This window comes from Lissotriton vulgaris, chromosome 7, assembly GCF_964263255.1.
Source record: "Lissotriton vulgaris chromosome 7, aLisVul1.2, whole genome shotgun sequence".
Lineage (NCBI taxonomy): Eukaryota > Metazoa > Chordata > Amphibia > Caudata > Salamandridae > Lissotriton > Lissotriton vulgaris.
The window spans coordinates 464,511,260-464,533,573 of record NC_141695.1 but is presented as its reverse complement, the minus strand read 5'-3'; the positions used below and the strand labels follow the sequence as shown (position 1 = coordinate 464,533,573).

The 22,314-nt window shown below is 47.5% G+C and overlaps 1 protein-coding gene across 2 annotated transcripts in view; it reads left to right on the top strand.

The window, feature by feature from the left end:
• Window positions 1–22,314, top strand: part of TRIM28 (tripartite motif containing 28) — a 538,764-nt gene that overhangs the window by 308,413 nt on the left and 208,037 nt on the right. For both annotated transcript variants that reach the window (XM_086930506.1, XM_086930507.1), the window contains exon 13: window positions 20,432–20,730. In XM_086930506.1, coding sequence (XP_086786632.1) covers window positions 20,432–20,730 — 299 coding nt within the window. The remainder of the gene's footprint in view (window positions 1–20,431; window positions 20,731–22,314) is intronic.

Genomic DNA, 22,314 nt, shown 5'->3' with positions numbered 1-22,314 from the left:
GCGATACTATCTCTGCTAGCACAGGAAATTTGGAGATGGGCAATCCCAAGACAAATTGACCTGTTAGTGATACATCTACCAGGGAAGGACAATGTGGAAGCCGACAGGCTCAGCAGACAGACGTCCTCCTCTTACAAATGGGAAATTAACCAACAAGAAATCCAGAAGATATTCCACAAATGGGGGACTCCGCAAATAGACCTATTTGCAACACACCAAAATGCCAAAACTTCTCATCCAGTGTACTGTACAAACAGTCCCTAGGGAATGCGCTATTGATAAGCTGGTCAGGGACATTTGCCTACGCTTTTCCACCAATACCACTGCTCCACAGGGTTCTAAACAAATGCAGATTCAGTAACATGACGCTAATACTGATAGCACCTCAGTGGGCCAGGCAAACCTGGTTCTCACAGATCATGGAGATGGCAAAAGCGCAACAAAGCAAAACGGAAGAGTACTACACCCAGAGCCAGAGAGCCTTAGCCTAGCAGCATGGCTCCTGGGAACCCAGAGTTTGCACACCTCAAACTACTGGCAAGCACAATGGCCGTACTCCGAGAGGCAAGGAGACCTACCACAAGAAAGTGCTAAGTAGTAAAATGGAAAAGATTCTCCGAACTGTGCATTTGGGAGAAACTACAAAGGAAGATTGCAAGGGAATCAACAATACTAAAATACTTAACGCATCTACTACAGAATAAACTAAGCTACACATCCCTAAGGGTACACTTAGCGGCAATAGTGGCTTACACAAGAGGAGAAATGGTGAAAGGTTTATTCACCTCCCAAGTGGTAAAAAGATTCCTAGAAGGAGCAAAAAGAATCGCACCTCCAAACAGAGTGCCAGCACCAGCATGGACCTCAATGTAGTGCTAACGCAATTGATTAAGGCACTATTTGAGCCTATTCACAAAGCTACGCTGCATATGCACACGCTAAAAACAGCCTTCTTAGTAGCTATCACATCGCTACGAAGAGTGAGTGAATCACAAATGCTAACACTTCAAGAACCCTACCTACAAATACACAGTGATAGGATTGTCATGAGGACGGACCCACATTTCATGCCAAATGTGTCACGGTACCACATCAATCGGACAATTCAAATATCAAGCTTTGTCCAAAAATCTTCCACAAACGAAGAAAGAGCGTTACACACACTGGACGACAGGAGGGCAATTATGCAATATATAGAAAGGACAAAAGATTGTAGGGAAACAAAGCAATTCTGTGAGAAAGTGCAATCTTTCTTGCCTTGGTATGCCCCTGCTTTTTTCTGAACTGGCCTGCCAATCCGGTACCCAGGGCCTGTGTTCCTTCCCTAAAAGGAAATGCTATGCTGAAACAAAATACCCAATTTGCACCTCTGGCCATCTGTCAGCCTCTAGCAAATGGTACCCTAGGTACCCAGGGCATGGTGACCAGAGAAGACCCCTGAGGGCTGCAGCACTTATTGTGCCACCCTCAGGGGCCCTGTACCCTGACACCCACACACTGCCTTTGCAGGCTGAGTGCCTAAGTACAGAACTAAAACAAGAGTCAACATGGTACACATCCCTGTGTGCCATGCCCACAGAACCCACTGCCCTGACATACTTCAGTCACCCCTCTAGCTGGGTGCCCTATGCCAGAGGTGAGGGCACAGGTGCATGAGCCCTATGCTCCTACAGTACCCAGGGCCATTCCTGGGCACTAGAAGTGCAGTGATGCCATTTAAGAGTATATGGTGCTGGGAGGTTGTCATTACGATCCCCACAGCACCATCATGGCTACACTGAAGACTGACAAGTTTGATACCAAACTTCTCAGCACATTAAACCCCCACTGATGCCAGTGTGGGATTTAATGTAAAATGCACGAGCGGGCATCTTAGAGATGCCCTCCAAAACCCGAACCTACAATGCACGTCTGGGCTGAGTGGCTGCAGAGGCTACCACACAGCAGACATGTTGCTGGACCCCTGGGTGGAGAGCCCCCGCTCTCCTGGGCCTGCAACAATGCACATCCTGGGCGAGGTACTATGTCTCCTCCCCCAGGATGGACAGGGGGAAGCTTCAAAGGCATACCGCCTCTGAGAGCTTCTCTAGACCATTTGCTGTACCCAGCAACTGGCCCCACCAGTTCTACCCCCACACTGGCGGGAAGATTGGCTGGAAAAACTGTCAGGAAGGGGGGGGGGTGTGCCAACCCCACCGCTCAGATGGAGGAGGCGAGGTGAAGCACGAACCTGGGCTCCGGCCCTCTTGTAGATGGGGAGCCCCGCCCAATCCCAGCTAGACTCCTGCCCCCTCCCACAGGAGAGAAGCAGACTAGGGGGTGTACTCACCCCAGGACAGGGACCCATTGAGCCCTGCCCTTGCCCTACCTGTAACGCCCCTAAATTTAGTATTTAGAGGCTCCCTGAACCTACCTTCCTCAGATCCCGATATCAAAAAGATCAAGAAGACCCGCCGCACAGCTGCTAACAGGACAACAACAACTGACTTGACCCCAGGCCTACCACCCTGTTGATCCTGAAACCTGCTCCTGCCTAATCCCTAATGTGGAGAAGTGTGGCTCACGGTGTAGAGCAGGCAGACCCGGAAGCTGAGGTCCGACCCGGGACCAGGGTTCAATTCCCGACGCGGCAGGGTCTTGAGCTCAAATGTCCACGGACTCGATAATTCTCGCTTCGGTGCCTGCTCTAATCATGGGTTCTCACTCTGCAACTCTGGGCATTAAGCTTGCTTAATCTCCACAACGGCCCCCCTGCGGCGGGATGCCTGGCTTTCACCTTGGGGATGCCCTGTAGGGGCTATCTCACAGGGAAAAGCCAGGACGGGTACCCAATGCAAGCGCCGGGAAACCTCCGGGTAGCTGTGCGCTCAATAAATGCAATAATAATAATAATAATAATAATAATAATAATAATCCCGGCGACCTCCGCGGACAGCAACCTTGGGGCACCCAGAGGACCTGCCTGCCTTGACCCTCTCGAAGATTGGGACTCCCATCAGAAGAGGCTCTGCTGCAACAACCCACCTAGTGCTCACCAGAAAGCTCGGGACCAGCCCACACTGCACCAGCTGAGCCCGGGCCGGGCCAACACGAACCAAGACCACAAGGATGTCCCCCCGGCGACTGGGACCCGAAGTCCAGTGCTCAAAGACCCTCCTCGATGAACCAGCTGACTCCTGCAGACTCAGAACCAGGGGCCACCCAAGCTGCGACCAGCCGAGGGTAAGCTTTTCCGAACCCCAAAGACACCACTGCACCCGGCGCCCTGCGGCCCCCTGTGCCTCCCTTTGGGGTACCTACCTGTGCTCCATCATCCCAACTTACCTCTCGAAGTGCTGGTCGCCCCTGGAGAGTCTCTGTCCCTGAGCCTGCAGCCTTTGTTCCCTCTTCAAGATCCTCATTGGATAACATTGATCGCCCAATGGCTCAAAAGCACCCTGCACCCAGCCGCCCGAGTGCCGCTGGCTGTGACCCCTTTGTTCTATCCTACTTCCCCCCCTTGCCTTGAGCAAGTGACCAGGAGCCCAGCTCCCAGAGCCGCGTGGCCTGCTAGCCAGTAGCCTCCAACCGAAGGCCCCCTTTCCCTCATTGGATATCATTGGGCCTACCTACCTCTGCACCCGGCCGCCCCTGTGCCGCTGGGACTAAACTAACTGTACTCACCTGACCATGGGGGACCTCTGAGTCTATACCCCGAACCTTAACTTCACCAACCCAGTACTCACCTGGAAACCGGTAACTCACTTACCTGCCATTGGATAACATTGACCCATTTTTTTACTCAAATTTTTTAAGTGTGAAGTTTTGAAAACTGAAAATATTCAGTACTGAACCGCAAAAGTAATCCCTAGCGGGTTTACTAGTAATCCTGTATTTTCTCCATAAGAACCCATTGTCTGCTTTTCTATCAAATTTCTTCCGCCTACTTTTGAAAACTGCAAATATTCTTTAAAAATCGTACGAGGAGGAGCTACGTCAGCAAGCAAGATGGCTGCTTAGGCTCCTGGCTCCGTCGACCTTCGTAACCCGCCGCGATATCCTGCATGTTATCCTGATTTAATGCCTAGCCTCTGTGTGCATGAACTGTCCCGCACTCCGATGGTGAAATCCGGAAACTTTTATCGGCTTGTTTGACGGAGTTGCATAGAGTTTAAGTTTGCGGCCTGCTCCAGCGGTGAAGCCGTGGCCTGGAGTACTTTCACAGCCGGGCTGTAGTGTAACAACATCGGCAAGGAGACTCGGGCTGGGCCCGGTCGACCGGAGTGGAGGCTTTGTTTCAGCCCGAATTTGGTGGCGATCGTTGTCATTGCTCAGTATCGATGGAGGAGTGAGTCTGCGTGCTGCTGGCTGCGGGTGGGGGGCCCCCGTCCTGCGGACCCGGTTTGCTCCCTCCGGGGCTCGGTGGTTAGTGGTTACCGGGCTGCGGCCTTAACTGGGTTGACCGTGGCTGCGAACAAAGACTGGTCACCCTTCACATCTGCACGTTCGAGATCCTGTCTGCCCCCCCCCCCCCCCCCCCCCCCCCCCCCCCCCCCGAGGATGCCGGAATCTCCCGGGGAGGTGATAGAGATTGATATCGAGCACAAGAATATGGACCGAACGGTGCATGAGCCATCGCTCAGGTTAATACTGGCAGAACTCTGTGCATTCTGCTCTCATGTGGATACTTTGTTGAGCAATTGGACACTCGCCTATCTGCAATGCTCCTGGTGGAACCGGGCCCGGCCTTATTGTTGAAACGGGATTCTGCAGCCGTTCCAAATGCGGCCATTTTGACTCCGTGCGAGAACCCCGTGAGGAAACGAGTATTGGAACCATTGGTTGGTGCCCTGGTGGACGGTGTTCCAGAGGATGTCATGATATTGCTGAACCTTCCACCACTACCGGCTTTGGAGATATCGTCAGGCGCTCCCTCCCGGAGACCTTTGTTTGTGACTCTATCTAATTTGTGGTCATCATCTCCCTTCCTGGTGCCGCTACGACTCCTGTTCAAGACACATTGGGACTGTTCATCTCTGCGGGAGAGTTCGTCTGCATCTACAGTTCCTGAGGACTCATTGCCTGCTGGTAGCCATGGGCTGATTTCTGCTGACTCTTTTCTCCTTTATTGCCTCTTTGTGTGCCTTTGGGTCTCGCTGGAGGGGATTGTGTTTTTGTTCGGAAGGGCCAAGGTTAAGATCGGCTGGATCTGGATGGGTTGGCATGGCTTTTACAAGTGTTGGACCTGCAACTGTTTGCTCTAAGAGGCTGGGCGGTGACTCACGGTACCCTCTAACTTCTCTACATTGCTGTCATACGTTTGTCTGTTAGTGATAGGGGGTGGCTGTTTCAGACGGGGGGTCTAAAGGGGCTGGGAGCCCACATGGATATGCCTTCCTCCGTGCTCTCTTTTCCTCCTTTGGGGTTTTAGTTATTAGGGGCGACAGGCACGCTGCTGGTGGGGTTAGGCTGTAGCCATTTGCAGGGGTGCAGGGTGGGGGGCTGGAGGGGGGTGGGGGGGTTATTTTGCCTTTTTTATTTTCTATGGCCTTTTCCTCTTTTTCTCTCTTTTCCCGTAGGGTCAGTATTGCTACGAATCATTCGGATTCTTATCGTATGCTTGTATTTCGTGCTTTTGCTTTTATGACATCCAAATTTATGGGCGGGCAGGCATCGAGTATTGGCGCAACATGGAAATGTATATTGTATGCTCTTTTGTACCGACCTATGTGCTCTGGCGCCAAATCTCCATTATAGTGGTCATTACATGTATATCCTGTTTTTTATCCTGCCCCCGCATTCTCCTGTTCGACTGTATGGCACCTGATCCTCTCTTATACAATATAAAATGAAACCTCGTTCTTATCCTGCAATCCAGTTATGCATTCCAATACAAGTTTTATTCTGAATCGCTGCCGGACATTTGGGTTGTCGGCTGATGAGCTGTGTCGTATTGTGATATCAACGATTTAATTTGTCTAACGGCCGGCCCCCGCGGTTGTAGGCCCATGCTTGTATTTCTACTGAATGCTAAAATAAAGGTTTAAAAAAATAAATAATAATAAATAAATAAATCGTACGAAATACTGAAACTCAATTACCTACCTGTTTTGAGTTAAGCCCCCAGTGCTGGCCCTAGGAGACCAGTGCTGGGTTACAAAAGTAAGGCGATCATACTTTACATGCAACCTGAATTTCTTCCCATCGAATGACATTGTCAGATTTACATTGAAAGGTTTCGAAGTGTGAACTTTTAAAACCGCTTTATATTCATGAAATTTCATCACAGTAACTAAAACGTTTTTGCTAATCTGGTTTCAGCTTAGACCCCAGGACTGAATCCTAAGATCTGGTCCTGGAACTACCAAAGTAATCCATAAAATAATCAACTGTGAAAAACCCATCGAGCTCAATGCTAGTGTGCTTCAGAACTGTTGCTCCTTATCTATCCTGTAATTATTGTGTGCACAAGCTTTATAGCTCCTTTGCAAAGTATTTACATGAGAGTACTTAGTATATTTTTATAACTGTTGGTTCTAAAAATAAAACAACTATATCTGAGAATATAACAACAATTGGCCTGGAGTTCAGTTCTTGAGTGTGTGAAACCTTTTGCTGACTGTGTATAACAAATGCTTTACACTGTCCTCTGGTACTGCTTTACTGCTCGGCCAAACTACCACTTTGGAGAGTAAGGTCAGTCATGACTTTAACCTCTGTTATACCTCTGGGGGTTGGTGGACTCTATACACACTGTACTTCATTCTAGTCCAGTACATATAGAGCCGCTTTCTCACAGGAGGCCAATCTGGGACAGTGTGAAATCAATGCATTGAACTGGTTTATTTTTTTTTTAAAGATTTGTCAAAATCTTTTAACCGAGCCTTTTTTTTAGTTCATTATGGCCTATGAGAGCATCTTGAAATGGGTAGGTTCAGGATGCCTAATGGAGCATGGCTGCTTTTAGGACTGAGCTGTGTGTTCAGCAGCGTTCATGCAATAATAAAAATGTCAAGATAACTGTAGTTATTAATGTTCCTGCTGCAGAGATGGATATTTGCATAGTGGTAATTTTGACTTATAAAGTAGTGCAGAGGGTTAATATGTCTGTTCTAAAGAACGTGTTCCATGCAAATCACAGAACTGTATATATGTTGATATTTCAGTGAGGTATTGCTTTTGTCGCAGAGATCCTTTTGTTACTTGCAATTCATAAGTTATAATCTGAATATAGCACACTGACCTGTGAATTGTTAGCAAAGAGAAGCTTTCAAACACCATGTTATAGGTTAGAACTGTTTTTTTTCTTGATCTTTCATTATCCTAATATTGCTACAAAGGGTTTGGGTGGAAATAGTCATGAGTAAAGCCAAACCCCGACCACTGGGGGTTTATCTCCATGGGAACAACATTCATTAGTACAGTAGTTAAGTGGCATTGCACATGATTGTTGAGTAAGAGCTGTGATCCGGGGTTGGGACAGGGGTGTTGGAGGGGGTGGGGGGAGTGGGGGTGGACTCTTTTGTAGTTATTTTCTTCAAATGTTAAAAAATTAAAAACTTGAATAAAACTGGTTTTCAGAAAAAAGGACAGTTGGACAAAGGCCAGAGATAATTATCATAATGAATAGAAGCATAGTCGAGATATAGGTTTGATAGAGAAAGGGAAGAATGAGAGGGAGTCGGAGATGAGAGAGGTAACAGGGAGATTAGAGAATTTGGGAAGAGCGAATGGTAGGATGTAGATTAGAGAGGAGGCAGTATGAGGGAGAAGTAGAGGCGAACAGAAAGGGAGAAAGAAAAGTGAAGAAGATCAGAGGCTCAATGAGACCAGATATAAACTTTATAAGGGGAGAAACAACATGAGGATAAGCGAGAGAGTTGAAGTGAATAGGGATAAAAAAAAGTACGAGGAGGAAAGATTCATGATGATAATTAAGAGAGGAATGATATGTAGAATGATTAGGCACAAGATTCAGTCTCAGTTTCACTGTGCAAGGAGTCCACTGAACCCTTGTAATGGGTGTATTTTAATACCAACATAAAGGTGAGGGAGGTCAATTGTATCTGTCTTAGATTAGGGCAAGCACGCACATTCTTGCATATTAAGTTGTTACTTCACTTTTATGCACACAGCCTTGACTAGTGCACAAAGCATCTTTATTGCTGCACATAAAGGAAAAGAGTTAGAGGAACATTGGACATAAATGGGTTCTCAGTTAGATCTCTTACTCTTCACTGTAAGTGACTTAGTCCACTTTCACAAAGTTATTAATAGAGCGGATAGACGATTTTACATGGAACAGTCTTCTCCAGTTTGAGACCATTTTTTCAAAACCATACATAAGACCCATGGTAACTGTGCTTATAGGTCTTTTGGAAAACTTGATGTATACTTTCTTGACTCCTGGTTTCATAGAACCGGATGACCACTGAGAGACGAAAAATACAAACTGCCAGAATGGATATAGTTTCGAAGGTACCTATTGTGAGAAGGTGGCCTGATATGCAGTGCTCACTATTCTAGTGAACACTATGTATCAGTCCAGCAACCCTTATTGATGATTGGTTGTAAGTCAACCTTATAGACCAGCTATCCTAGTAGCGTGGATACGAGCAGTCTAAGGCTAAAGACTCGAGAGGGCGTGTTAAGCCAGCTGTTATACCACATATACCCCTTGAACACCAAGTGAAAGGACACCACACAAGTGTTATGAAAATAAACAGTTATTTATTAAGAATCACAACAGCCCTGTACTCTTTATGAGGACAGGGTACTAAGCACAAACCAAAACTCTTACAAAAATACTTAAGTTAGCACAGTATATACGAATGCCTGAGGGGCACGGAAAACCATATACTTGAAAAGTGGAATGCGAAATTACTAGCAGGTAAGTACAATACTAATAGGCTTTGGAATCGCTAGGACTTGACTATAGAATCGTTAGATTACTTCTAGGAGACCCAGGGGACTCGGGTGCAGTGTGTGCACTCTCACGCGAGATGCGGGACAAAGTCTATGGTAGCTAGAATTTGCAAAGTTAGTGTTCTCGGGCGAACCCGACCTGGTGGGAGGAAAACGAAAGTAGATTCTGACCCTTGGATAGTGAGGCTATGCTGGGGCACCGAAATGCCGAAGTTACCTAGCCCAGGGGCTGCAGCTGCATAGGACTCAAAAGACGTCGGGAATCCTCGTTGACGGACCAGGAGCCTGGAAGAAAGAAGTTGCTGGCAGGCGACCAGTGAAGAAAGTTCGGTGGATCCAAGCCTGGATCGATGGAAGATGACACCTGAAAGCAGAGGGGACCAAGTTCGAGACTACTAGCCAGTAGTCAGTGGGCACCAGGAGGGCACCGGATGGTAGCCACCTAGAAAAGGCGTGTGGGTGACGCTGGGCTCGGAGATCTCACGGACCAGGAGGCGTTGTCGGCGACCAGGAAGGAGGATCGAGCTGTCCCACGAAGATAGAAGCTGTCGGCGTCGCTGGACCCAGGATTGGGCAACAAAGCCTTGGCAAATTCAAGCCCACGCGGTGGACCTAAAATGGCGTCTGGAGTGCACCAGGAGGGTCCGGGGTGCCTCTCTTCAAGAAGGAAGCAAGGGCCAGTCTGGAGCAACCAGACCAGCAGCAGTGATGTCGTCGGGCGTCGTTCAGAAGGCCACAAGCCAGCCGGCTAGTAGCCAAACAACGCGGTGCACAGCAAACAGCAGAAGGGCCCCACGCAGATCGTGGAGATGCAGGGAGGCTGATCTTGGGTGCTGGAGCTGCGCAGGGTCGGGGCTTCTCGGACCCCAAAGCACTCACCCGTGGAGGACACGGTGGGCTTGCAGTAAAGATGTCGTGCAGTCTTGGCGATCGTCGGTCCCTCGGTCTCGTCGCACTCACGGTTCTCAGCTTTGCTGTAGAGGTGAGTAGAGGTCAGAGGTGCCAGGGAAGCCGGGTCTCGTCGAGCTGGGTCGTCGGATTCGTGATGAAGGACTTGCAGCAGACCGCAGTGTTCTTTAGGATGGTGCCTGCGGATGCAGGGTGACTACTCCTTAGTCACAAGGGAGAATCTTGATGAAGAAATCGTGAAGTCCTTTCGCAGAAAGTCGTGTCTTGATTCCAAAGATGATCTAATTTGAACAGGGGGCCCGCTCCCATCTTTATACTAAAAAAGGGGGCTGACCCGGTGACTAGGTCCTGCCTATGGGTGGGACCAGGAGGGGGGTGGTTACACCCCTCTGCCATGCCGGACTTCCCCAGGCCAGGGGCTGGTGTGCCCCTGGAACTGGTTCAGACCGGCCTATGCGTAGTGAGCACCGGGGTGCCACTCAGCAGTCACCTTCCTGTAAAGCCCTGCCTACCCAGGATACACAAAACCATGTCTGGGACGGTGCTAGCACCGCCCCTGACAGGAAACCCTTTGTCCAGGCTCCCCTCGCTGGAAGGACTCCCAGCTGCAGGGGGTCAGACTCGTGTCTGTGGTGGCAGCATCCATTTTGTGGAGCTGAGGCTTCAGTTAACTTTAACCGGGGTTCACAGTTACATACATGTCGTGTCCCTCTAGAAGGGTGGAATGCTAACCCCGTCGCCAGAATTGGCGAGGGGTTAGTATTCCAATTCGTATGACACCTTACTCGACATGTTTTGATAAAGCAATACCAAAGTTAGCATTTAACCGCGAGGATTATAATGCACTTAAGAGTATATGGTATGCGATATCATGGAACAGCTATTAGGACTTGGTTCCGCAAGCTGCAGACAGGCTCAGCTCATGCCAGAGCACCATCTCACACGATTCCAAGCACTCTGCCTTCAGGATTGTCAAGGCCTGCCATAGGAGTGACTGATAGGAATCTGTGTGTCCATTTTAGGGTTAGGTATAGGTATACTACACCTACAGCAAAGTGTGGTTACACGACTTTGCCCCAGCTGTCATGCAGCCAGTTGTGTCAAATTTAAGAGGCCAGCCAGGGGTGGCATAATACATGCTGCAGCCCCTGGCAGCCCTGGGTACACCTATGCCCTGAGTTACAGGGTCTGATAAGGTGGCCCAGTACCAATTGGAAATGTACCTAGGGTACATGGAATCCATTTTAAAGAGAGAGCAGTAGGCCTGGGGTCCTGATTGGCTAAAACACAGGGCAAAAAGTTGGGGGCAACCATAGTCAGGATGTACCTTCCTACACCTATGGTTATATATGCATACAGCAACATATACTTTTGTTTTCCTTTTTAGGTCTTGTCCTATTCCATTCCGCAAGGAATGAATAGGACGAGAATATTGGGGCTAAACTAAGAGCTAAACTAAGCTCTGAAAAATGTGGATTTCCATAAGTGCATGTGGTCTTGTAAACGCGCTTCTATCCGCCTGCCTCGCATCACCACATGAAAGCCATTTGTTGCTTGTTCACACTTCTTTCACGGCCGCGAGGCCGTGGGTGCTTCAAAGGGATCCGCTCACTTCTCCTCCCCCCCTCGTTTTTTATTGCTTGTTTTTCTTTGTCTCTTCGACCCCCAACACTCTGAGGCTATAACTCTGGTCCCGAGTCCGACTGCCGCCTCCTTCTGTAAACCACATTGTTGGCCCCTCATACACTCAAACAGATCAAAGAAAGACCGCTCCAGTAACAGCTGCTTCCTTTCCGTGCTCTCTGATGCATTTCCTCTCACTGACTGAGCATTGGTTTTCATGCGAATGAGGAGGCTACAACCATAACTGGCAGTGAGCGGGTTCACTCCGGGCTTCAAGTGCAAATCCAATAATTATTACATGTCATCATATTATTACTGGCTCAGCGTGGCTGCGAGGAGGCTTTGCTTTCGTATGTGTGGCAATTATCAGCCTTTTCTTGTTAGCAGGGGCTCCCCTCCCTCAGGGTGTGTGATGTATGGAGTGGTTAGAGGAGTGCTTCTTCAAACTAAACTGGTCAAGCTAATCCGCTTCATCCTCTCATTAGGACTGAAACTAAAAGTAAGGCTGTTCACAGCTCTCTCTTCGTAAACCTGCTAATACTATCAGTCTGACGATCAGTCTGTACGCACAAGGGACAATGCATACAAGCCAGACACAGCACACTCTGAAGGTTGATTCCAACAATACTCTCTCCACTCTGTTCCTCTCCCCTGCAGAAAGCGTGGAGAGAACAGACCTCAACAGAAAAAGAAAAAAATCAATCGTCAAATAAAGGATAGGGGAGAATAAAAATAAAAAAGTTGCTATAAACATGGACGGGGGGGAGGGGGGATGAAGAACCGACACATGTAATATTTAGGTCTAAGATTCTTCGCCTTTGGTAGCAGCTTTCTTAGTAAATGTGTCAGGTGTTTTTTACATTTTTTCATATACATCGGCTGTGAGGTACAACAGAAAGGGAGAGGGAACAGAGGTACTGGCAGGCCACTGCAATGGTACACGGGAATTTTAAAGCAAATACACATGAGTCTTATCTGTTGTGTATTCCCCTCCCACTTTGCCCTTAGTCACGGCGACACCCTCCCCTGCCTCTTCCCACCAGGCTGGACAAATGGTCAAAAACGAAATCGCAGAAATATGGCAAACTGCGGTGTTTGGCACATGTTTTGTTCGGCATTCAGAATCCGTGCTGGCAGGCGCGTGGGTGATGGGGGGTTGGAATGGCACTGGCAGAGGAGATGCTCCACAGAAGGCTGGCAGGAGGGGATGCTGCTTTCTGTGCGAAGGGGCAGAGCAGCCCTGGTTTTCCAAAGGGCATCTCTGCCTCTGTAGTGCTGCGATGGCTCTGTGCGTGCAGGCACGATTGTCTTTGCTCCTCTACTTCACAAATAATAAACGGAATTACTAGACACGTGTACAGGATGCACACACACAAGCTCACGCAGACCCACAACCTCCATCAGATTTTTCTTTAAAAAAAAGCGCTTCTGATAGATACATCTGCCGTGTGGATTCCTCACCTTGTGAATATCCCCTTGCGTCAGCAGCATTCGGAAATTCTTTTGTAGCCTCGCGCCGACGTGGACTCGGACCTCATGGAGTCACGGCATCGCCCGCGACCCCGCTGGCGTCATCGACGCCTACAATAGGCCCACGCCGGCGTGATGACATCAGTTCCCTTTTTTTCTGCATCGTCGACGCTAACGGTTTTTGGGATACTCTGTAGCTTCTAGTTACTCTGTAGCTCTATTTCTTCGTTGTTTCCAGTTCTCTTGTCACTTTGTTCGTTAAAATGTCGACAAAGAAGACGGGTTTTAAGCCCTGCAGGGAATGTGGAAAAATGATGTCCGTTACGGACCCGCACCAGGACTGTATTTGGTGCTTGAGCTCCGACCACGACGTGGATGGGTGTTCGTCGTGTCAAAAAATGAATCCTAAGGCCTTGCGAGAAAGGGAGTCTAAGCTTCTCATTGCTAAGCTGAAGGCCGATAAAGAAAGAAAATCTTCGAAGTCCCATTCGAAGAAGTCGAGATCGAGGTCTCGTAAGGCGTCGGCTTCGAAGTCTTCCTCGGATCATGATTCGAGGTCGCGAAGGAAGCACAAGAAGAGGAGACATGAGTCCCGACGTCATTCGGGTGATAAGTCTGGTTCGAGGTCGAGATCACCCAAGAAGATAAGATCCAAGGTAATTCCTCCTCAAGAGGTTTCAGATCAGGAGGGCGAGGCTTCGCCTTCGGAGTCGCCAGTTCATTTGCCGGCTCCGGCACCCGATCCGACTCCAGCTCCGTCTCCGGTCCAGGAAAAGGAAGAGGAGGTTCCTGAAGAGTTTGAGGGTTCGACTCCTGTTGTTGAGACAGATTCGAATCTACCTCGTGGTCGACCTGAGCATCCGCCTTTTCCAGCTCCAGGTCAGGATCCTTCAGCGTTTCCTAACGCCATGTATGATGTCTTCTCTAAGTCTTGGTACCCCTCTGGAGCGCCTTCGGGTCCTATGGGTCCAATGGCATTTAATTTGGGGGTGCCTCATTCATACGCCCCGGCACCTTTCATGCCGTTTTTGCCGGCTCCGACTCCGCTGTGGCAGTACCAGGCTCCACCGAGGTCGACGCCCGCTCCAAGCAAGTCTTTGGAACATCCTTCTAAGCCTTCGGGTTCGATTCCGACATCGGCTCAGGTGCCGTCGGAGTCGACAGTGGATCCGGCTGCACTCCGAGTTAAGCAAAGATCTAGAAGGGAGGCTCAACGTCTGCTGGAAGAGCAGAGGTATTGTGAGTCTCATTCTGACTTGGAAGAAGGTGAGCTGGATGAAAATTATTTCGAGGATCTAGCAGAGGCTAGTGGGCTTGAGTTTTCTCCAGAGTGGGTCTTGCAATCAGGCTCTGATGCGCCGTCTAAGGATGTTCAGCCATATCACGTGGTAATGAGAAAGGCAGCGGGTCTTTTAGGCTTAAAATTGCCTACTGTTGAGTTCAAATCGAATCTGCTTACTGAGGTTCTTCATTCTCCAAGCTCGGCAGTGGAGCCCTTGCTCCCTTTTAATGATGCTTTGACTGATCCCATTATGGAGGTGTGGAAGAAGCCTCTTTCTGCTCCTGCAGTCCCGAAAGGTGTGGCTCGGAGGTATAGAGTGGCTCCTGAGGACCCTGCCTTTTTGTCGACACACCCTTCACCTGAAAGTTTGGTGATCCAAGCGGCATGTTCCAAGAAGTCAGTAGGTGCTTTTCCCCAAGTTCCTGGTGACAAGGAGGCTACAAAGCAGGATCAGGTGGCCAAGAAGACTTTCTCTTCTGCTAGTATGGAGCTGGAATCTACAAATGCCACTTGCCTTATGGGAAGATATATCCATGCTCTTATGGACTCAGTACGTACTTTGATCCCAAAGGTTCCTGAAGACTGCAGAGGTGACTTTGAGGAAGCTTTATCTGACACTCAGGCAGCAGCTCGTCAGGTTATTCAGAGCGGCCTTGATACTGCAGATTATGTGGCGCGGATCATGGGCACTGCTTTTGCCACAAGGCGTTCAGCATGGTTGAAATCCTCGGATTTTTCTGCTGATGTGCAATCTGCTTTGCTAGATCTGCCTTTTGATGGAGAGGGACTCTTTGGCAAAAAAGCGGATTTGGCCTTGGAGAGGTTTAAGGACAGCAGGGCGACTGCTAGATCTCTTGGTCTGCAAGTAAGAGGCTCTACAGCCAGGAAATTCAGAGGCTTTGGTCGCTCTTCCTTTCGTACATTTAGGCAAGGACAGCAGCAGCAGCATCAGCAGCAGCAGCAGCAGCAGCAGCAGCAGTCAAACACCTTGTATAAGTCGTACAGGGGAAGGCAAAGGGCACGTCCTAGAGGGCGTCAGACCTCTTCCTCCACCTCCTCCAACCCCCCAGCCACAGAAAAGCAGGCCTAGATCCGCCATCCAGGATCATGTGGGTCCGGTGGGGGGTCGGCTTACTCACTTTCTACGGGATTGGGAATCAGTTACATCAGATCTTTGGGTTCTCAATCTCGTAGAAAATGGGTACGCCCTTCCCTTTCGGGAATTCCCTCCCAATTACCCTCCTTGCCAGGGATATTGCTCAGAGGAACATCTGCTACTCCTACAGGAGGAAGTTCAAACTCTGTTGAGGAAGGGTGCGATAGAGGTGGTCCCGGAGCAGGAGAAAGGTCAGGGATGCTACTCCCGGTATTTTCTGATCCCCAAGAAGGATGGCAGGCTTCGTCCGATTTTGGATCTCAGGATCTTGAATTTTTATCTAAAGCAGGAGAAATTCAAGATGCTCACCCTTGCTCAGGTTCTTCAGGCTCTGCTGGAAGAAGACTGGATGGTGTCGCTCGACTTGCAGGATGCGTACTTCCACATCCCTATCCTGAAGTCGCACAGGAAGTATCTCCGTTTTACGGTGGGATCGCAGCACTATCAGTTTGCGGTCCTTCCGTTTGGGATTACTACTGCGCCTCGAGTCTTCACCAAGGTGATGGCAGTGGTGGCAGCGCATCTCAGAAGGTCGGGGATTCCTGTATTCCCTTATCTGGACGACTGGCTGATCAAAGCGGAGTCGGCCGAGAAAGTGCTCCATCACCTGCAGGAGACAACCCAGTTGTTGTTCAGGTTGGGTTTTTCAATAAATGTGCCCAAATCTCACCTGGTGCCCTCCCAGCGCAACCTGTTCATAGGTGCAGTACTGGACACAACTGTATGTCGTGCATTCCCTCCTCCTCAAAGGATTCGCGACATACAGGATATGATTCCTTTATTCTACAATGGAGCGGTCGTTCCAGTCCTGAAGGTCCTTCGCCTGCTCAGTCTGATGGCTTCTTCCATTCTGTTGGTCAACCATGCACGCTGGCACATGAGGGCGCTCCAGTGGTGCCTCCGCAAGCAGTGGTATCAGCACAACGGAGATCTCAGGGAGTCAGTGAGGATCTCCAGAGAAGCTGCGGCGGATGTGTCTTGGTGGGGCGTGGAAGGCAACCTGTCTCAGGGGAAGCCTTTTCAGCTACCTCCTCCAGTGCCCACAGTGATTACGGATGCATCCACTCTAGGGTGGGGTGCTCATCTGGGGGACCTGGAGGTCAAGGGACTTTGGTCTCCAGAGGAAAGGTTGCTTCACATCATCCTTCTGGAATTGCGGGTGATACGTCTAGCGCTCAAGGCTTTCCTCCCTTCCCTTCGCGGTCAGTCGATCCAAGTCCTGACGGACAACACGACCGCGATGTGGTACATCAACAAGCAGGGAGGAGTGGGGTCGCAGTGTCTCTGCAGAGAGGCTCTGCGTCTCTGGTCCTGAGTTCAGGACCACCAGATTTGTCTGATGGCAAATCTGGCCGGAGTTCTGAACGTTCGTGCAGACGTTCTCAGTCGACAGTTCTCTGCCGATCACGAGTGGAGGCTTCATCCAGAGGTGGTGCGTCACGTCTTTCGGACGTGGGGGACTCCTCTGGTGGACCTGTTCGCTACTCGCGAGAATGCTCACTGCCCGTCATTCTGCAGTCTCCAGTATCCGATGCAGGGAGCCTTGGGGGACGCGTTTCAGTTGAGTTGGGGAAGTCGACGCCTTTACGCGTTTCCTCCCATACCCTTGATTCCTCGGGTTCTGAGGAAGATCCGCCAAGACCGGGCCCAAGTCATATTGATCGCCCCGGACTGGCCAAGAAGGGTGTGGTATACAGATCTACTCCACCTCTCCTCTCACCCGCCGCTCCGTCTCCCTCTCAGGGTAGACCTCCTCTCTCAGATGGAGGGGCAGGTTCTACACCCCCACCTCTAGACATTGCACCTTCATGCCTGGAGATTGAACGGGGCAACCTGATTTCCTTTTCCCTCACACCTGACGTGGTGGATGTCATCTTGTCAGCCAGGCCTGACGCCACTAAATCTGTCTATTCGTATAGATGGTCTAAATTTTTCAATTGGTGTGGTGGGGATTCTATTGACCCTTTGAGAGCCCGTTTGTCTGACGTTCTCTGGTTTGCTCTTTCTCTGGCGCAGCGGGGACTTGCTGTTGCTACGGTTAAGGGTTATCTTTCGGCACTGTCGGCTTTTCTTTGTTTGCCTGACCAGCCGTCTCTTTTTAAGTCTCCAGTAGTTTTAAGGTTTTTGAAGGGTCTCCCGAATTTGTTCCCTCCTACTCCTTTTATTGTGCCTCAGTGGGACTTAAATCTTGTCTTGACTTTTCTGATGGGTGCTCCCTTTGAGCCTCTTCATAAATGTCCTATGAGGTTTTTAACTCTGAAGGTAGTCTTCCTCGTTGCAATAACCTCAGCAAGGAGGGTAAGTGAGCTTCAGGCTCTTAGTTCCAAGCCCCCTTTCTTGACCATTCATGCTGATCGGATGGTTCTTAGGACCAGGGCTGCTTTTCTTCCTAAGGTGGTGACTCCTTTCCACCTTGGTCAATCCATTACCCTCCCTACCTTTTATCCTTCCCCACATCCTTCCAAGGAGGAGGAGAGGTTGCACCGTCTGGACCCTAAGAGGGCGCTGTCTTTTTATTTGGACAGAACTAAGGACTGTCTGTTGGATGATCAGCTCTTCATTGGCTTTGCTGGCTGCAAGAAAGGAAGAGCGGTCCATAAAAGGACTTTATTGAGATGGATCGTCCTCTGCATAAAGATCTGCTACTCTTTGGCCGGTAAGGAACCTCCAGAGGGTATAAGGGCTCATTCTACAAGGGCTAAGTCGTCTACCTCTGCTTTGGCTAGAGGTGTTCCTGTGGAGGACATTTGTAGGGCGGCAACTTGGTCCTCCCTCCACACGTTCGCAAAGCATTACTGCTTGGACACTGAGGTGAGGAGGGACGGCCACTTTGCGCGCTCTGTCCTTCAGGATTTCCTGGTTTAGAAGAGTGGACACCCTCCTCCAGGAGTGTGGGACTGCTGTGGGACTCTATTCACAAGGTGAGGAATCCACACGGCAGATGTATCTATCAGAAGAACAATTTACTTACCTTCGGTAACGCTTTTTCTGGTAGATACTATATCTGCCTGTGGATTCCTCACTGACCCACCCGCCTCCCCGTTGTCCACTCTTCTTTACCAGAGTTACTGAAATGTATTGTATAATGTAATGTTAAGGAGTTGTTTTGATTGCATTTGCTTCACACTGTGTGTGTTTTTCTCCTTGATGATTGAGTATTATGTATACTTTGTATATTTCTGCTAACATTGGTCCGACCGTGTGCCTCGATGGCACGGAAAAAAGGGCGGAACTGATGTCATCACGCCGGCATGGGCCTATTGTAGGCGTCGGTGACGTCAGCGGGGTCGCGGGCAATGCCGTGACTCTATGACGTCCGAGTCCACGTCGGCGCAAGGCTACAAAAGAATTTCCGAATGCTGCTGACGCAAGGGGATATTCACAAGGTGAGGAATCCACAGGCAGATATAGTATCTACCAGAAAAACCGTTACCGAAGGTAAGTAACTTGTTTGTTTCATCCCCTCTCTTGGTTCAGGTTGAGTCTCGCGCTGTATCCCTCTTATAAATGTGTATTTGTATTGAGAAACAATTACGCAGTATACCTGCACGTGAAATCGATATATGCTTGCTGTAAAAATAAAAGCATACAGCCTGGATGATTTTTTTATCCCATCTCCCCAAACAGGATGGTTCTATTTATTTCAGAGAACAGAGCATTTTTAAGCCTTGTCTCCAGTTCCAGAGAATGTAAAAGGCCCTGTGTTGTAGGATTTTATTTCGATTTTCCTTTCATGTGCTGATCTTTTTAGGTCTCGCATAGGCAGCACACTCTCAACCCCTCACACCTACTCACACCCACTCACCCTCACACCCCCTCACCCAGCCTTACCCTCCCTCACCCTCACACACCCTCACCAGCATAGCATAACAAAACATAGCATAGCATAACAAAACATAGCATAACAAAACATAGCATAACAAAACATAGCATAGCATAACATAGCATAGCATAACATAACATAGCATAACAAAAAACAGCATAGCATAACAAAAAAAGCATTGGATAACAAAAAAAGCATTGGATAACAATACATATCATAGAATAACAAAAGAAAGCATAGGATAGCAAAACAAAACATAGCATAACAAAACGAAACATAGCATAACAAAGCATAGCAAAACAAAACGTAGCATAGCAAAACGAAACATAGCATAGCAAAACGAAACATAGCATATCATAACAAAACATAGCATAACATAACAAAACAAAACAAAACATAGCATATCATAACAAAACAAAACATAGCATATCATAACAAAACATAGCATATCATAACAAAACATAGCAAAACATAACAAAACATAGCAAAACATAACAAAACATAGCATAACATAACAAAACATAGCATAGCATAACAAAACATAGCATAGCATAACAAAACATAGCATAGCATAACAAAGCATAGCATAACATAACAAAACAAAGCATAGCATGACAAAACATAGCAAACCACAACAAAACATAGCATAGCATAACAAAACACAACAAAGCATAGCATAACCAAACACTACAAAGCATAGCATAGTTCACAGTATCACTCGTTCGCCATCACATCCTCACTCATCGCCACCAAAGCATCAATCTGTGCAACCATTCAACAACAACTGGTTCAAATGTTCTCTCAATGTTTCAAGCTTTATTACAAATGTAGCAAGATTTTAATATTTCACTTATGTTGTTGGATGTTCCTCACAATAAAATACACTGAACATAATCTTCACAAGTTTTTTACAAAAGTTTAAGCTATTGCCATTATAAATTACAATAACTTTTAGTTAAGTATTAATTTATAAAAAAAATTAAAAGCCATTGTTATTTGTAATATCAATAAATGTAAGTCATGTAAATACAACACATATTGCATTACAAATGCTATAGGTGTCACATTTGCGAAAGGTATAACTATTGGCATTGTTAATGACAAAGCTATTAATGTCGCTATTTTCAAAAACAAAACCTAAATAAAAAATGTGTCATTTACATTACCAATAGCTCAAACTTTCCTAATGTGAGACCTATTGCATTGCAAATGCTTGTTATAGCTTTTTGGTATCTACATTTAACTTTTTTTATTTGTTCTTTAGGAAGAGGTAATGGAGACCGGAATCGAGCCTCCCAGTGAACAAACATGCGAGTTGAACATCCCGGGTCACGTATCACCTGTAGAGAGTTTGACACGTGTAACCTCTTCACCTGCAGTTGGTCCTGTTGAAGATATACCAGCTCAAGAAATCCAGTCCTTCCAAACGGTCGTGGAACCAACGGAGAATTCCAACCTAAAATGCAATGTCTGTCAGACATCCGGATTATTGCTGACCTGTAAGCAATGTCAAATGCACTACCATGCAGCGTGTCACATTCCTGTGATCCAAGCGCATTCCAGGTACTTTGCTTTTTTTTCAGTGGTTGAAGAGTTACATTTTTATTGAAAATAAAAAAAAAGCAAAGCTGCATACATAAGGAGGATCAGTCACATTCAGTTTACTAAATTAGGTTTGAGTGCTTTCAGTAAAAGGGTCTTTACAAAAGTGAGTATCACGAAACTGCATCATTACAGTGGTAAGAAAAATTAAAGCAGTAGTGTCTGTTGGGTGTTCTTCTCTGCATTAATATTAGGAAATCCAGTTTGTTTGTGGGGTCCTGCAACTTAATTGTTTTGACTTTGTTTTCTGCTGATGTTTCTCTGTAATCAGTCTTAGCCTTGGCTCTGGTGCTTATATTGACTCTTAATATCAATGGTGAGGAGATGTTTGGTGCTTCAAGGCAGTTACTTGCGCAATAGTAACTTCTGTTTGTCTTTCGATTTTCTGCTCTCTGGTAAATGACACTTGCTATCCGACTATTTGACTTGAATTTGATTAGTGTTTGAAGGTGCTAGTTTTACAGTGAATGCTTCTGTCTGATCTTAATCTGCACATTTTGGTTTGGCGGTTGCTGTCTCTTTGTGACCATCTCTTCACCAGAAATTGTTCCTTCAGTCTTATTTCTCAGTCTGTGGTGTCACTGTGTAGGTAAGAGTATTTCCTCCTTTGAGTCTAGGTGTTATTTTGCTGTTACTCACAAAATTATCTTTTCTCACCTGTTGTCATAAAGTGGGAAGTTCAGGTTGATGTAATTCCTGGGTACCACAGACTGCTAAATTAAAGTAGAACCTGAGTACCTATATGGTTGTTTGAATCCCATCAACAACCCTGCAAATTTTTCAAGGTACCTGTAATCAATCTGAGAACACCTAACCCTCAGCACATCAACATTGACCTTAAAGCTCTATTCCCACTGTAATTTTAGGTCGCCTGAGCTATGAAGCCCCTTAAGACGGCTGTTTCCACCCAGACTGTTAAAACAAGATTGTCCTGTCATAATCTTAAGTGTACTGTTTACTTATGTGTTCAAAAAGTTCCTTTTCTTTTTTACTGGCTAGACATGCAGGTATTCAATTTAACCTATTGAGTTACGATGCAGCGTGAGTCTAATCGGGGCAAACAGCACACGGAATGATTGTATCACTATCTCCTAACAGCATATGAGATATGAGGGAGACATAAATCACAACAAAATACAAATATATCTGCCAAAAAGAGTGACACAAAGCTTTGTTCTTCTCGAATAAATTTAAATCGTATTTTTTGAAAATTAGGATAATGTAAGTACTACATACATAAACCTTTAAATTAAGAGTGTGGATGCTCATGGTTAAAGTTGAAATTTAGAAGGTGCTCAGAGGGAGGGCTCGTGGAGGTGCATAAAGGAGAGGAAACAGAAGGATTCCTGATACTATTCTTTAGCTAAATTACTTCATCTAAGAGCCTGTTTCAATAAATTTGAGTTGTATTAACTCCATACCATGGAGACCAAACTGATAAGTGACAATTGCCACTGGACGGATAGTAATCCAGCCTGGGTTTTAACAGGGAAGATTACTGGTTACTGTCTGTCCAGGGTCAATTGCCAACCATGAGCATCCACT